This window comes from Leishmania mexicana, chromosome 13, assembly GCF_000234665.1.
Source record: "Leishmania mexicana MHOM/GT/2001/U1103 complete genome, chromosome 13".
NCBI lineage: Eukaryota > Euglenozoa > Kinetoplastea > Trypanosomatida > Trypanosomatidae > Leishmania > Leishmania mexicana.
Genome location: NC_018317.1, coordinates 210376 through 224214, shown reverse-complemented (window position 1 = coordinate 224214; position 13839 = coordinate 210376). Strand labels below are relative to the sequence as shown.

The 13839-nt window shown below is 63.6% G+C and overlaps 5 protein-coding genes across 5 annotated transcripts; all 5 read left to right on the top strand.

The window, feature by feature from the left end:
- Positions 1-414: 414 nt before the first annotated feature.
- On the top strand, positions 415-1071 carry LMXM_13_0750 (conserved hypothetical protein; the record flags this gene model as incomplete). The annotated part of the gene is made up of 1 exon (XM_003873227.1): positions 415-1071. The coding sequence occupies one exon, from the start codon at positions 415-417 to the stop codon at positions 1069-1071; it is 657 nt and encodes a 218-aa protein (XP_003873276.1).
- Positions 1072-2661: 1590 nt separating this feature from the next.
- On the top strand, positions 2662-5646 carry LMXM_13_0740 (hypothetical protein, unknown function; the record flags this gene model as incomplete). Its single annotated transcript, XM_003873226.1, has 1 exon — positions 2662-5646. The coding sequence occupies one exon, from the start codon at positions 2662-2664 to the stop codon at positions 5644-5646; it is 2985 nt and encodes a 994-aa protein (XP_003873275.1).
- Positions 5647-6820: 1174 nt separating this feature from the next.
- On the top strand, positions 6821-9304 carry LMXM_13_0730 (ubiquitin-like protein; the record flags this gene model as incomplete). The annotated part of the gene is made up of 1 exon (XM_003873225.1): positions 6821-9304. One exon carries the CDS (start codon positions 6821-6823, stop codon positions 9302-9304), a length of 2484 nt encoding a protein of 827 aa, XP_003873274.1.
- A 1023-nt stretch (positions 9305-10327) lies between these two features.
- On the top strand, positions 10328-11365 carry LMXM_13_0720 (oxidoreductase-like protein; the record flags this gene model as incomplete). Its single annotated transcript, XM_003873224.1, has 1 exon — positions 10328-11365. The coding sequence occupies one exon, from the start codon at positions 10328-10330 to the stop codon at positions 11363-11365; it is 1038 nt and encodes a 345-aa protein (XP_003873273.1).
- A 1019-nt stretch (positions 11366-12384) lies between these two features.
- Positions 12385-13707, top strand: LMXM_13_0710 (conserved hypothetical protein; the record flags this gene model as incomplete). The annotated part of the gene is made up of 1 exon (XM_003873223.1): positions 12385-13707. The coding sequence occupies one exon, from the start codon at positions 12385-12387 to the stop codon at positions 13705-13707; it is 1323 nt and encodes a 440-aa protein (XP_003873272.1).
- Between the last annotated feature and the right edge of the window lie 132 nt (positions 13708-13839).

The following is a 13839-nucleotide window of genomic DNA, read 5'->3' as shown; positions in this document are numbered from 1 at the left end:
CCACGCCTCAATTCGCCTCGTCTGCAACGGGAGGCGTGCGCCCTCTGCGGCCGCGGGTCTCTCTGCATCTGTGTGCCGTCCCCCACCCCCCTCCACCTGCTGCAACGCCATGAAACCCCTCCTCGGTTCTATACGTATTGTTTATCTCTGCATCAGCCTTCCCTTCTCGTAGTCGTCAAGTCAGAGCTTACCATGCGCCTGGCATTAGCTCATCGCGGGTCAATACCGCCTCCTAGAGGTGTCGTCGCGGCTGCGGCGGCAACAGCAGTCTCGCGGCGGAGCTCGCGCGGCACCCATGCTCCACGAGCGATATCGTCACCCGTGCGCTACTGCAGTAGCGGCCCTGCGTCGTCGTCGCCGTCGTCGGCAGACAGCGCACGAGGCAGCTACAATCATTTCCGGCAGCAGCAGCAGATGTTTCACCGCCACTCCTTCTATGAGAAGGGCTCTTCAGCACCGCGTGATGGCGCTGGAGCTGGCGCGGATGGCAAGCAGGCGCACGGCGACGCAGCGGGCGGCAGCTGTGGCAATGGCAGCACATCCTCGTCCTCCACCGCATCCTCACAGCAGCAGCGAGAGCAGGACGAACGCCTCTATGGCATGGGCTCCGCCACAGCGCAGCAGCGCCGGCAGGTGCGTCAGCACTGGGAAAATTCCTTCTTTGGTCGCGTGCATTACGAGGAAGGCATGCATGGTCGGTTTACCGAGGCGCTCAAGTCGGAGGACGAGGAGGCGTTCCGGCAGTCCATCGCTGGTCAGTCACATGCGGACTTGTTCCCGCACTGGCCAGAGGATGAGGAGGCGCCGCTGCACGAATTTAAACGGCTGCGTCCGTCGCTGCAGCTTCACTATATCGTGAACCGCCTCAGCAGCGGCGAGCGCCGTATCCGCTACGCCGTTGACTTTGGCGGTCTGCTCATGATGCCCCAGCTGAATCTTGGGGAGATGATGGTAAAGGAGGCAGACACGCTGCTGTGCGAGCTGGGCTGGATGAACGACGAGGTCGCCGCGAAGATCGAAGAGGTCCAGGCGTTGGCCTCCAAGATCAAGTTCGACTTTGACCTCGACTAAAGGCAGGCCGCAAGCCACCGTTTCCTTGTGCCTGCGGCACCGTTGCGTAACACGTACAGCAACTCCAGGACGATACACACACACACGCAGCGGTGTACAAGGGAGTCACGATAGCGCGCACTCGATCTATCTCTGCTGTTTGTGTGTGGCACGTGAATCTTTCTCCGTCTCACCTATCCCTTTGCACCACCGCCATGGCCGCCACATCCGCCCTCACGGCGAGCCCGCCCGCCCTCTACTCCTCCTCGCCCTTTTGGTTTGCCCTGCACCCGAGGCCGGCAAGCGAGTGCGCACCCGTCCCTGCGGGGCACACCGTCTGCGGGTTCATTGTATCCATCCTTGTACGCCGCTCTCGGGGCATGACGGTGGGCGATCGCGTCTCCGTCTTTCTTCTTTGGGCGGTCCACCGCAGGCGAGATCCTCCCCCCCCCAACCAATCAGCGCTGCTTCTCGTAGTGATAGTCTGTGAGAAGCGGCCCCAGTGACCACATGATCTCCTCTCTCTCTCGCTATGTTCACTGCCCGCGTCTCCAGAGGAAGTCCTCCCGCCCACCCTCCCCCCTCTCCACCCGGTGAAGCAGGAAGCTGGAAGGACATGCGGCTCCGCACTCTCGTCAGTACGCACAAGCACAGGCGGCATACACGTATGTATGCCCCCGCATGGAAAAGACGCACTCTGCTCCTGTCAACATGCGGCCTCCGTGTGTAAAAGCGGCACAACCGCGCCGCACACACACACGCACACACACGCCAGCAGGAGTTGCCGGGCTCTGTCGTTCACCGTCTCTCCTCTCCTCTCCTCTCTCTGTCGTGCATCGTTTTTCCGCATCCCATGTAACCACGCCCTGGCCCCGCGGCAGCGCGCACCGAATCCCCCGCCCCGCCCCGCCCTCGCTCCGTCTTGGTATCCCATTCTATCGCTGCTTTATCTTCCGCTGTCGTTGTCAGCGCGTGTGCACACGCGCGCGGGCCTCGTTGGTACAGCGCAGCCGCTCTTGTGGCCGTCGGTACTTCTGTTATGCGGGAGCAACGACCCACCTCCCTCCCACACACACGGACTCCACTCCCCCCCCTCCTCACACATCGAGCCGCAGGACATCAGCCCCAAGTGCACACGTCCAGGCAGCACGGTGTGTGCTGCGAGAAAAATAGATTCCAGACGCGTCCACAGTCAACCAGCTGTTCGGTTCGCCGTAGCGAAGCGGTGCATCCTCATCAGGAGCAGCGCATCAGCTTCCGCTTGAGTCCCCCCCCTCCCTCCACCACCGCATCCTGTAATTCGGTCTCCTACGCTTCATCACGATCATGACGACAGTGCAGACGAAGCCGCTGGTGTCGAAGCCCGCAGCGACGGCAGCGGCGGTGGCATCGGCAGCACCGCCAAGAACGCTTCACCGACGGCGCCTGGTAGTCGGCCCAACACCACCAGCACCAACGAACTCGCCTGGTGTCATGAACGCGTACACGGCTGCCCCACGTGCAAGTGGGCGTCGTGCAGTGGGCGCCACAGGGACCGTGGACCCTCCCAACAGTCACCAACGCGACTCAGAGAAACCGCTGCGAAACTTGTTCACATCCTCGCCGCCGTGGATGGCGGCCTCCGACAAGAAGCTGGAGATTGAGCGGCAGCAGCGCAAGCGTGCACCGGCAGCGATGCAGTCATTCCTGAGTGATGCACCTCGTTCCGTCACGACAAGGCCGTCGGTCGTGTGTGCGGCCCAGCTGCTTTCCAGCTCCAGCCCGAACCCCAACAATGGCGGCAGCGCCAACATGACGAGCCATCCACAGAGCGCGAGTGCGACAGTCCTTTCCAGTCGGGGTGATGTGAACAGTGGTCGCACGCATCCCCCGCCCGACGAGGCACCGAATGCCTCTGTGGCATGTCTGCCCGATGCCGGCGGAGGGCCGTCAGAGATGCCGCGAGGGCCCACAAAAGAGCAGCTCGCGGCGGTGGCAGCCGATGTACAGCAGCAGCTCGGGCAGCCGAGCTACGTCGCCCTCACAGCCCGGCAACTCGCGGCAGCGCAGCGCTGGCAGCAGTCGCACAGCTATGATTGCATTGTGAAGGACCTGCATGAGCGACTAGGTGTGGTGAAGCCCACGCCACACGGCACGACGAAGGAAAAGGATGCGCGTGCGAAGCCTCTGGAAGTGGTTGCGGATGTGGCGGACAAGGTCGTGGCGCTGCGGCGGGCCGAGATGGCGGAAATGGTGGCGCGGCTGCGTCGCATGGTTTCGGAGGCCAACATCACCGGCGTTCCCATCATCCCCGCAGCCTCCCTCGGCGTCTCCGGCAACCCGTGTCCGTCGTGTCAATACTGCATCGAGCTGACGTCCGAGGAGACCATCAAGAAGTACCTGATCGCTGCCCTGCAAGTGCTCTTGTCGGAGCGGGTGGTAGCACCCATGGCCGGCCGATGTGGACCCATATCCATGATGAGCAGCGCCTTCTCGGAGAATGCAACGACGCTGGACTCCTTCCGGGCTCACACAAGTCGCGCACACAAACGGCCAGCAGAGGCAGGAGCCCCGTCGCGGTACTCGGTGCCGCAGTGCTTCCGCGTAGAGTTGGTCCCGTTTGCCCTACACAAGGTGTCTATTCACGTCTCGGTGCACAGAAACCTCGCTGAGCACTTCTTCAAGGCGCACGCACGGCAGCAGGACCACCTCCGCTCCTTCCTCATCGATCCACCGTTTCCGCGGGAGTATGCCGAGTGGACGGACGCGCACCGGCAGCGGCTGCTGCACCGCGTTCTCGGCGACCTCCTGCACGGCGGCGCCACCCCGGTCGTCCCGGCTGACCTCAAGACCATCACACGCTTCCCCGCTCACGACAGCGCCATCCGCGACGCGCTGTGGAGCTCTGTCTGGTCTGCGCACTCTCTGACGGGGTGGCTGACCATTTCCGAGGACGCCGTCGCCAGCTATCTCGGCGAGGAGGTCATGTTCTACTACGCCTGGATGAACCACTACGCGCGGTGGCTGTTGGGGGCGGGTCTTCTAGGAGTGTTGGTGTCTATGCTAACCTCCCTGCGTCTGGCGCCCGACACCACCGCCGCGGCGGTGCTTGTGCCGGCTGCCCCCTCCTCACTCACTCTCCGCCACACCGTGCAGCGCTGCCTAGACGTGGCGCTGCTGCCGCTCTTCAGCACGACCATGATCATTGGCAGCGTGCTGTGCATCAAGATGTGGGAGCGGCGCTGCAGTGTGCTGTGCATGAAGTACCACCTGTTTCACCAAGAGGGACAGGACGAGCTGCGTCACGACTTTGGCAGCACGCCGGAGACGGACCCCGTGACTGGGGAGCCGCAGGTGTGCTACCCGGCGTGGTATCGAGTGACTTCTGCGCACTCACTCACCTGGGACATTGTTGCCCTCTTCATGGGCGGCACGCTGTGGCTTATGGTGTGCTCGCTCAACCTCGACGGGATGGTCACCGACCCGGCGAGTCGTCTGGCCATACCGTTTCTGCGGCGCCTCGCGGTGGATGGCGGCCCGTTGGATAAGACGGCGCACCCCATTGCGGCGATGCTCCCGCCGCTCGGGTACGCCGTGTGCAACGGCGCGCTGAGCTTCATCTTCACTGACCTGGCCAAGTACCTGACACACATGGAGAACAACCGCCACCGCGGCGAGTACATGCGCTCCCGGGCGCTAAAACAGGCTGCCTTCGAGTTTGTGAACTCGTACGGCAAGTTATTCTTCATTGCCTTGGGGCGCTGCCACATCGCGGAGCTGTCCGCCAACCTTCGGTCAATATTCTACGTTGGCGTTTTGAGTCGGATGATGAGCCACACCGTCATCCCGTTTGCCGTGACGCATCGCCGCCGCGTGATGCGCCGCCTTTTCCGCGCCAGCGGCGGCGATGCCGTGTCAACGCCGTCTGACACGTTGCTGTCCGCCCCCGCATCCTTGCAGCTCAGCACACACGGTGGCAGCAGCGACTCGCCGCTGGACGAGGTGGATGAGTTGCTGGACCTCTACGACATCTACATGGACTTCATCGAAATGCTGATCCAGTTCGGGTACATCCTGCTCTTCGCCGCCGCCTACCCCCTCGCGTCCTTCGTGGCGCTGCTGTCGAACATCATCGAGGTTCGCTCCCACCTGTTCAAAATGTGCTACGTCATGCGCCGACCAGTGCCGCGGCTGGGAGTGCAGCAGAACGCGACGTGGTGCAGCATCATGCGCGGCTGTGTCATCGCCGCCGTCATCACGAACACGCTTCTGCTAGCCCTCACGTCCCACCAAACGGTGCGGTGGCTTCCCGAGTACTTGACCGCAACCGGCACGCTACGCAAGCAACTCACCAGTGGCACGGTGGAGCTGAGGAGCGACGGCAGCGCGGCCGCGGCAGCGACAGCAGCCGCAAACCCGAATCGTGGCCTGAGGCTTGCCGTGGTGGGGCCGGAGATGGTGCCGGGCAAGGTGCGCTTCGTCATCTTGTACTGCATGGTGATGGAGTACGTGATGTGCCTGATCGCCGTCTTCCTGCTCTGGCGCATCCCGTCGACGCCGCGCGAGGTGCGCTACTACAAAGCACGCAAACTGTGCGATCGTGTGCCGCTTCAGTAGGCGGACCTAGCGAATCCTGGCGTGCCGCGTGCCTCTGGACGGTTCACCACCGCCACTCACCTACCCCTCACTGGCCACTGCCTCCCTCCCTCCCTCCTCCCCCACCTTGTGTCTTTCATGCGCTGCGCTGCTGCATTGATGTAGGCACTCCCTAGCACGGACCCCACCCCCACCCCCTTTCTCTCACTGGCCTTGCCTCCTGTGCATGTTGTCCTGTGCATGCGTGCATTCTCTTCCTCTCCACTGCATCTCACGGCAGCACGCGCACGCGCATACCTACCCTCCCCCCCCCTCCCTGCACGACAAGCGCGCTCATGTTGTTGGTCTCCGCACCTCACCGAACCATTGCCCTGAGGCACACGCCCACGATGCGTTGCGTGCCTCTCTCTGCGACGTGCGACTGTCTCGCACCTCTTGCTCCCGACGGTGCAGCCGGCCAGGGACGCGCCTGCGGGGGCAAATCCTCTGGTAGAGATGCGGCGGCGTCGGCGGTGCGAACACACTGCAGTGGCTCTCCTCTCGCGAGGCTTGGGGCCGGAGGAGGGCGAGAAACCACCACCACCCGCCCTCTTTCGCCGCAGCGACGTAACCAGTGTTATCGCCCTCTCATGCATTCAACGCCCCATCCTCCCTCCCCCGTCTCTCTCTCTCTCTACACACATACACACACACACACACACCTTCGCCTATCCATCGACCGTATATTCAGACGCGCGTGTACATACCTGGTGCGTGCACAACACAACGCCCCACCCCCTTTATCTTCGCCGCGCATTTTCCCTTTGTTCGCTTACTTCGCCCCCCCCCCTCTCTCTCCTCCCACTGTGTACCGCCCTGACGAGTGGCCGTGGCGCTCATTGCTGCACATACTGATTTCCATATCGAGCTCGCACAGGGGGAAGTGGTGGTGGCGCCCACACCCACCCACACACACAGGTGCACAGCAGCACATCTACATATATATATATCTACACACACACAACCGTCGCCCCCCCTCCCTCCGCCTCCCTCCTCCCACGCTCCAGCTTGTGCGTGTGCGTGTGCGTGTGTGCTCAGCCGCATTCGTCGTCCTCTGCCCTTCGGTCGGCATATTTCTTCCCTTTGTGCTTCATTTTTTTCCTGTTTCGCGTGCCCTCTGCCCCCTCTCCCCCCTCCAGCCTCCCTCACCACTCAGATGCGCATCCAAGTCCGAGGCACCGCCCCGTACAACAGCGGCGATGTCGTCGTCTTGGAAAACATCACCGTGGCGGAGCTGCGCAACAACCTCATGGCCAGGTTTAACATCGACCCCGCGACGCACGGCATCCGCCTGCTATACCGCGGACGACTGATGCAGGACCCCAACTCGGTGAGTAGCTACGGTGTGGAGGAAGGCAGCACCGTGCACATTGTTGTGCAGCCCCGTCAGCCGGAGGGCGGCAGCAACGGAGGCGGTGAAGAGCACAGCGCTGGCCCGAACCAACAACACCAGTTCACGATGCCTCAGTTCTCCTTTGGTACGGCGGACAACAACGGCTACAACTACGTCTCCGGCGGCGGCTTCTCTTGGCAGCCCTTTGCCTCTACGATCGCCAGCTCCATCTCTACCGCCTTTCAGCAGCATCAGCAGACGGCGCCGCAGGGGTCGTCGATGCCATCGACAGCACCTCCAGCGTCAGACAACACTCCGCACGTGACCTTCTCTTATGAGATGGGCTCGAACGTGCCGAGGAGCGACGGCACAGATGCCGGTGGTAGTGGTATCGATGCAGCGGCAGCGGCAGCCAACCCTGCGGTGGCTGCCACCGTGAACGCCTTTACTTCGCAGCTGCCGTGGCTGATCTCGTCCGTTCTTTCCAACTCGCTGAACGGTAATGCGAGCACTCAACAGTCGCAGCAGCAGCAGCAGCAGCAGCAGCAGCAGCAGCAGCCATCCACCGCAGGTGCTACGCCAGCGGAAATGACGGGTGGGACGGCGGCGGCACCAGCAGGCCCAGCCCCTGGTGGCACGGGTGCAGGTGCCGCGGCGGACGCCGCAGCGCCAGGGCAACGTGAGTCCTCCACACCTTCCCCGGCGGCACCGCAGCCACCAGCTGCTCCTGCACCTGCTGCTGCTGCCGGTGGTGCTGCCCCGCAGCCCACTTTTCACTTCACCACGGCTGCCTCGCCACCACGCATGGATGTGTTTGTGGGCAGCGCAGCGCCGTCGATGTCGCCTCCGCAGTACCCGCCGCAGCAGCCATCGGTTGTGCACATCCATGTGCACTGCACGCCAGAGGAGCTGGACGCACTGCCGGAGCGTCTGCGACGGCTCTCTGCGCAGATCCCAGTGAGTCATGTGACGCTGCAGGCGGACACAACAGATCGTAACAGCTATACCCAGCCCGCGATGCAGGAACAGCAGCAGCAACCGCGCACCACGGCCGCCTTCCAGGCGAACAACACCAGCGCCTCCTCTGCGAGCGACACGCAGACGCCATGGATCAACGAAGCCATGAGCACCACGCTGGCAACCCTGGGAATGCCGCAGCTGATGCAGCTGGCAGCGGGCAACTATAACGTCCTCGCGAGCCTGCGGGCGCCATTGCGGGAGCAGGTACAACGGCGACTCAACGGAACGGACGAGTCGCCAGCTGCTGTGGTGCATATGGCCCAGAATGAGGCGAGGCAGCTCAGCGAGCGTATCTTCAGCATGTCGACTGTGCAGAGCCTCATGACGCAGCAGACGGCAGCGGCCACGAGTGCTGGGAGGACCGTTGAGGAGGTGTCTCAGCGCGTGGGGACATTCCGGCAGGAGCTTCAGCGCTACCTCGAGCACTTCTACGTGTCTGTCATGCAGCACCTCTCCCGAAGCTCGGCAAACGCGGCGGAATGGAGTCGGGACCTACGCAACATCGTGGTGCGCTACGTTGGCATGGTCCTCAGCCGCTCCACACGGTGGTTCGAAGGCGGTAGCGGCGCCTTTCAGCCCGCCATGGCAAACATTATGCAGACACTCCTGCAGAGCAGCGGCGTGCAACAGCAGTACCCCATGCTGCAGGCTTTCTCCTCCATGCTCAGCCCGATGCTGCAGTCACTACTGGGTCAGTGGGAGCGGGAGTATGACCAAAGCATGCGGCGCAGCGACGACAGCCTGCAGTTCGAGCAGGACGCGTCACAGCAGCCGACCGCGCCACTCCTACCGGCACAGGCGCCAGTCAGCGCCCCCGCCACCGACACCCTCGACAGCGCCGTGGGCAAGCGCATGACCGCCGCGGACCGCGGCGACGACGACGATTTCGAGGATCTTGCGAAGGAGTTGATGGAGGACGCTGACAACGACGCGCCCCAGCCAGCAAAGAAGGCGGTCACGCCGAAGTCACGGCCGTTGGAGGCGCCAAGCGGCGACCTGTCGGCGGTAGCCTCTCAGACCCGCCTGGCATCCGCTGTGGAGGAATGGGAGGAAGCATGCAATGTGCCGCACTCGGTCGCCGAGCGGGTGCGTGACATGGCGGCCCGCTACGCTGAGGCGTGTGTGACTCAGGCGCCGCCGAACAACACCTCGGAGAGCGCGTCCGCACCGCAAACGCCACCGCCATTGCATGATGGAGAGCCACAGGACTCGTCCACGCGCGGGCACAGTGACGACTGGGTGATGTGGGAGGCAAACCCCTATGGCAACTCCGCCTCGCACCGGTAGGTATGGCAGCGCGCGAGAAGGGAATGCGCGTGTGTGCGCCTCCTGCCATATTACAGTGAGAGCGACATCTAAACTTTAATGTCGGACGGAGGAGGTGGTGGAGGAGACATCGACTCAGATGCAGCGTGGCTTCTCGTCCTTGACAGGCACCTCCCCCCCCCCTCCCGCAAAGATGTGGGCCATCTTTTGCCTGGACCCTGCTTGTGTTGCACATGTGTCTGTGCTCCGTATCTCCGCATACGTTCCCCGGCTCACGTGTCTTCCTGTCACCCTCCCCCCTTCGTCTCCCCCGTCCCCACTCCACTCCACTGTCTCTCTCTCTCTCCCTCGGCATGCGCAATGTGTGTGCACCGCGCGCGCGCTGTATTTCTCCGACCCTATTGCTGCCATTGTTATCTATTTTTCCGCACGCTCTGTCAAACACGTCTGCACGTGTCGTCTACTTGTACCCCTCAGCGAGCTGGGGAAGGGGGGGGGGGCACTGACAAGGTGTCCTCGTCCTCCATCTACCTCTCGTGCCATGCACGGACTCGCCCACCCCACACCCCGCCTCGCCCGCGCTTCCTCTCCACCCGGCGTCCGTTGCAGCAGTCGTCGAGTATCACTCGTGTGATCTTCGTCACTTGTGTGTCCCCTGCATTGGCCTCTCTTGCTCACATTCCCTCTGCTCGCACGCCATCTGCGCGCATGTGTCCGTCATCGCGCGCCCAGGCACACATTCGGCGCCATGTGTTGTGATCATGGTCGGCGCCCCAAAAAAGAGAAGGCCCCCCGTGGTTGCCTCGGTGTCGAGTGGCGCTCGGGCATGAGAGGGGGAGGCACAGTGCAGCACACGCGGGGGCGCCCAGGGTGAAAGGCTGGGTCGCGGGTCGCACTGTGCGCCGGCGATAGCTTTCCTGCCGCCGCAGGCCGCCCACCACCCTCTTTTCACCTCCACGTCCTCAGCCTCCACCATCGTTCTCTCTCTCACTATCCCTCCCTTCGGTCTCCTCCGCACGACACGTCCGCTACGGCCACCCACGCATGCAGGCAATGGCCGCAGCAGCGCGCACGTACCGGCATATCGTCGCCCGGGAGCTCTCCACCAACTTCCGGGCAGTCGCATCCATCGTTGAAGCACCGTTCCCAACGGAGCTGCACCCCAAGGCTATCCTCGTGAAGAACAAGTACCTTGGCATCAACGCGAGCGACATCAACTTCACGGCTGGCATCTACCAGCCCGATGTGTGGCCGCCCTTCGCTTGTGGCTTCGAGGCCGTCGGAGAGGTTGTCGACGTAGGCAGCGGCGTAAAAGACTTGAAAGCGGGCGCCGCCGTCGTGACTCAGAGCTACGGCGCCTTTGCAGAGTACCAGGTAGTAGCGCGACGGCACGCCAAGTCTATACCACGTATGGCGAGGGAATACCTGCCGCTCGACCTGAGTGCGACGACGGCGTCCATCGCGCTTGAGCACGTCCTCCAGCCGCAGCCTGGCGAGCGCGCCGTCGTGACGGCGGCGGCAGGCGGCACAGGGCAGTTTGCCGTTCAGCTGCTCAAGCACGTCTACGGCTGCTCAGTCGTCGGGACGTGCTCCTCGCCATCGAAGGAGGTCTTTCTCACCGACACGCTCAAGTGCGACGGGGTGGTGAACTACAAGGCAGAGGGCCGCAACACGGCGGCGGCGCTCCTGCGCTGCTACCCACGCGGGATCAACATCGCCTACGAATCCGTTGGCGGCGACCTCCTCAATGCTGTGATCCAGAGCCTCGCACCGCGCGGCCGCATCGTCTCTCTAGGCTGCGTGTCGACCTACCAGCGCGGCTCCATCGAAGCAGTCTGCCCGAGCCGCAAGCCGCTGCCGTTGCAGCTGCTTGCCAAGAGCGCCTCCCTCTCTACCTTCTTCCTCCCTCACTTTGCCAAGTACGGGCAGCTGCACTTTGACCGTCTCTGTGCGCTGCACGAGCAGGGGATTGTGCAAGTCTGCATCGACCCCGCGACGTTCAAAGGCCTAGAAGGTGTGTACGACGCCATTGACTGGATGTTCGAGCAGAAGAACTGTGGCAAGGTGATGGTCGAGCTTTGATGTGAGCAGCCCCACATCCACGGCGCCGCGGCCGCCTCGATATCGCGATGCCTGAAGCATCTGGTCCCAATGTGGGGGAAAAGCGCGGACCACACGCACACACACGTTATGTCTCTTCCCTCTGTCGCGGTGCGCGCGCGCCGGTGCTCACGGGCGGCACCTCCCCCCCCCCCCTCCCGCAAAAGGCGGAAGCCCCGTTGTCAGCGCCAGTGTCTGCCGATGGGCGAGTGGGGAGAAGGCTAGAGAGAGAGCTAAGCAACCGGTTTGATTTTCTTTGTGTGTGTGTGTGTGTGTGTGTGTGTCGCCACAGCTTCGAGGGACGCACGCGCGTGTATGTGCGTGCATACCCCCCCCCTTCCTCCCTCCCTCCCCCCATCACCGACACCACAGCAGCAGAGGATGGGAAAGCACCAAGACCATGTGTCCACAACACCCCGGCAACACGGTAATACGTCATCCCTCTCCTTGAAGGCTCTAAGTGTGTTTCGAATGCGTGCTGTCCTCGCCGCTGCCGCCACCCACCCCACCCACCTTTGCCCCGGGAGGCATGAGGGGCGATCTCGAGAGGAACCCCTCCTCCGACGTAATGGCCTTCTCCCAGCGGTGCATTCCTCATGAATCACCTCCTCGCCCCACCACCTCTCGCCCTCTTCTTCTTCGTCGCCGCTGTGATGCACACCTTCCACGGTCGTCGCGCAGGTACTGTCGTTCAAGCTCTCTGTGCGTACGTGTCTGCCTGTGTGTGTGGGTGTGGGTGCTACATCCTCTTGGGACTCCGTGCTCTCTCAATCCGGCGACCTCCTCCTCCTCCTTTGCCCTGCTCGCTCCGCGTTCTGCTGTGTTGACGCTGTTCAAGTACAATAGCCCGTTAGCGGCCCACCCCATTCCATCGCCGTCGCCGCCGTTGTCGGAGCGGGTGTCAAAGATTCTTCGTGCCTGCTTGGTATATCATCACACCACCACCACACCACCGCACCCGGGGAGGCACCGCGGGAGCGTGGAAGACGAGAGGCAGAGCGATGGCGAGCACCGGCAATCTGAAGGTGCCGGAGACGGCGGAAGAGGCGAAGGAGCTCGTCGCGGTGATGCGGCAGCTGCCGGACAACCGCATCTGCTTCGACTGCCCGCAGAAGAACCCGAGCTGGTGCAGCGTGACGTACGGCCTCTTCCTATGCATGGACTGCTGCGGCCGCCACCGTGGCATGGGGGTACATATCACCTTCATGAAGTCCGCGGAGCTTGACAGCTGGCGCCCGCAAGAGGCACTGCGTGTGGCGCTTGGCGGCAACAGCAGGGCGAAGCAGTTCCTGAAGCAGCATGGCAATATAGACCCCAAGTCCTTCTACACCTCCCCCGCCGCCGCGCTGTACAAGCGCATGGTTGACAAGGCCGTGAACGACTTCACGCAGAACGGGCAGCTACCGCCGGCGTCGCCCGTGCCGCAGTTGGCGTGCGAGCCGTCGCCACAGTCAGGCAAATGTGCTTCTCCGACGTTCTTTGGCGCTGCCGCCGTCGCCGCTGGGTCGTCCCTGTCGCCTACCTCCAGCGCCAGCCCCGACGTGACGGCACAGGACAGCCCCGCGACAGTGGCGCCGGTCGTGGCGATCTCCTCCAAGCCCACCGGGCTCGGGGCGAAGAAGCTCGGCGGCAGCGGTGCGGCGCCTGGCGCGAAGGGAAAGAAGAAGGGCTTCGGCGGTATCGCCCGCGTGGAGGGCACCATCGAGGAGTCTACGCGGCCGGTGCCCGAAGAGCTCCTGTACGACCGCGAGGCAGAGCAACGCAAAGCCGCCGAGGCAGAGACGGAGCGCCAGCGCCAGGCCGATCTGGCTGCCGCCGCCGCCCGCGCGGTGGACCCGACCATGCTTGGGCGCGGTGAGCCGCATGCGCCGAAGGTACCGCAGGCGCCGCGTCAGACCGGCTTCATCGGCAAGAGCGCGGAGAACGTCAACGGTGACCTCTTCGATGACACGAACGTGCCGGCGACGACACCGGCGCCGCTAACGCACCAGCCGTACGGCGCGGGCGGCAACAATCCCACGAACGTCTCGGCCTCCGCGGCCACAGCGAGGTCGGCCACGCCGACGCCACTGTCAATGTCCGCCTCGGCGGCGCCGCGCGCCGGGCCTGACTTCCGTGGTCTTGGCAACCAGGCATACGTGCCTGAGGACACCTACTGCGCCAGCGGCGGTCCGCGTGTCAGCAGCGGCGGCATGGGCGCGCCCGGCACCGCAAGCGACGCTCTCTGGCATGTCACGGAGGCCGCGCGCAGCCTGCAGCAGAGCGCCGCGCAGGCGACCGGGGCTTTTGGAGAGGCGGTGAAGAACTTCTTGGATGATCTGTAGGTAGGCAAAACGGGAAAAAATGGGAAGGAGCGCAGCGCACAGTGATGGTTCTCGTTGTTCTGTGTGCGTGCGCGCACCTTCTCCACTCTTGAGGGCGCATCCCTCTGCTGTATAGGCGATGAGGTGTGGACG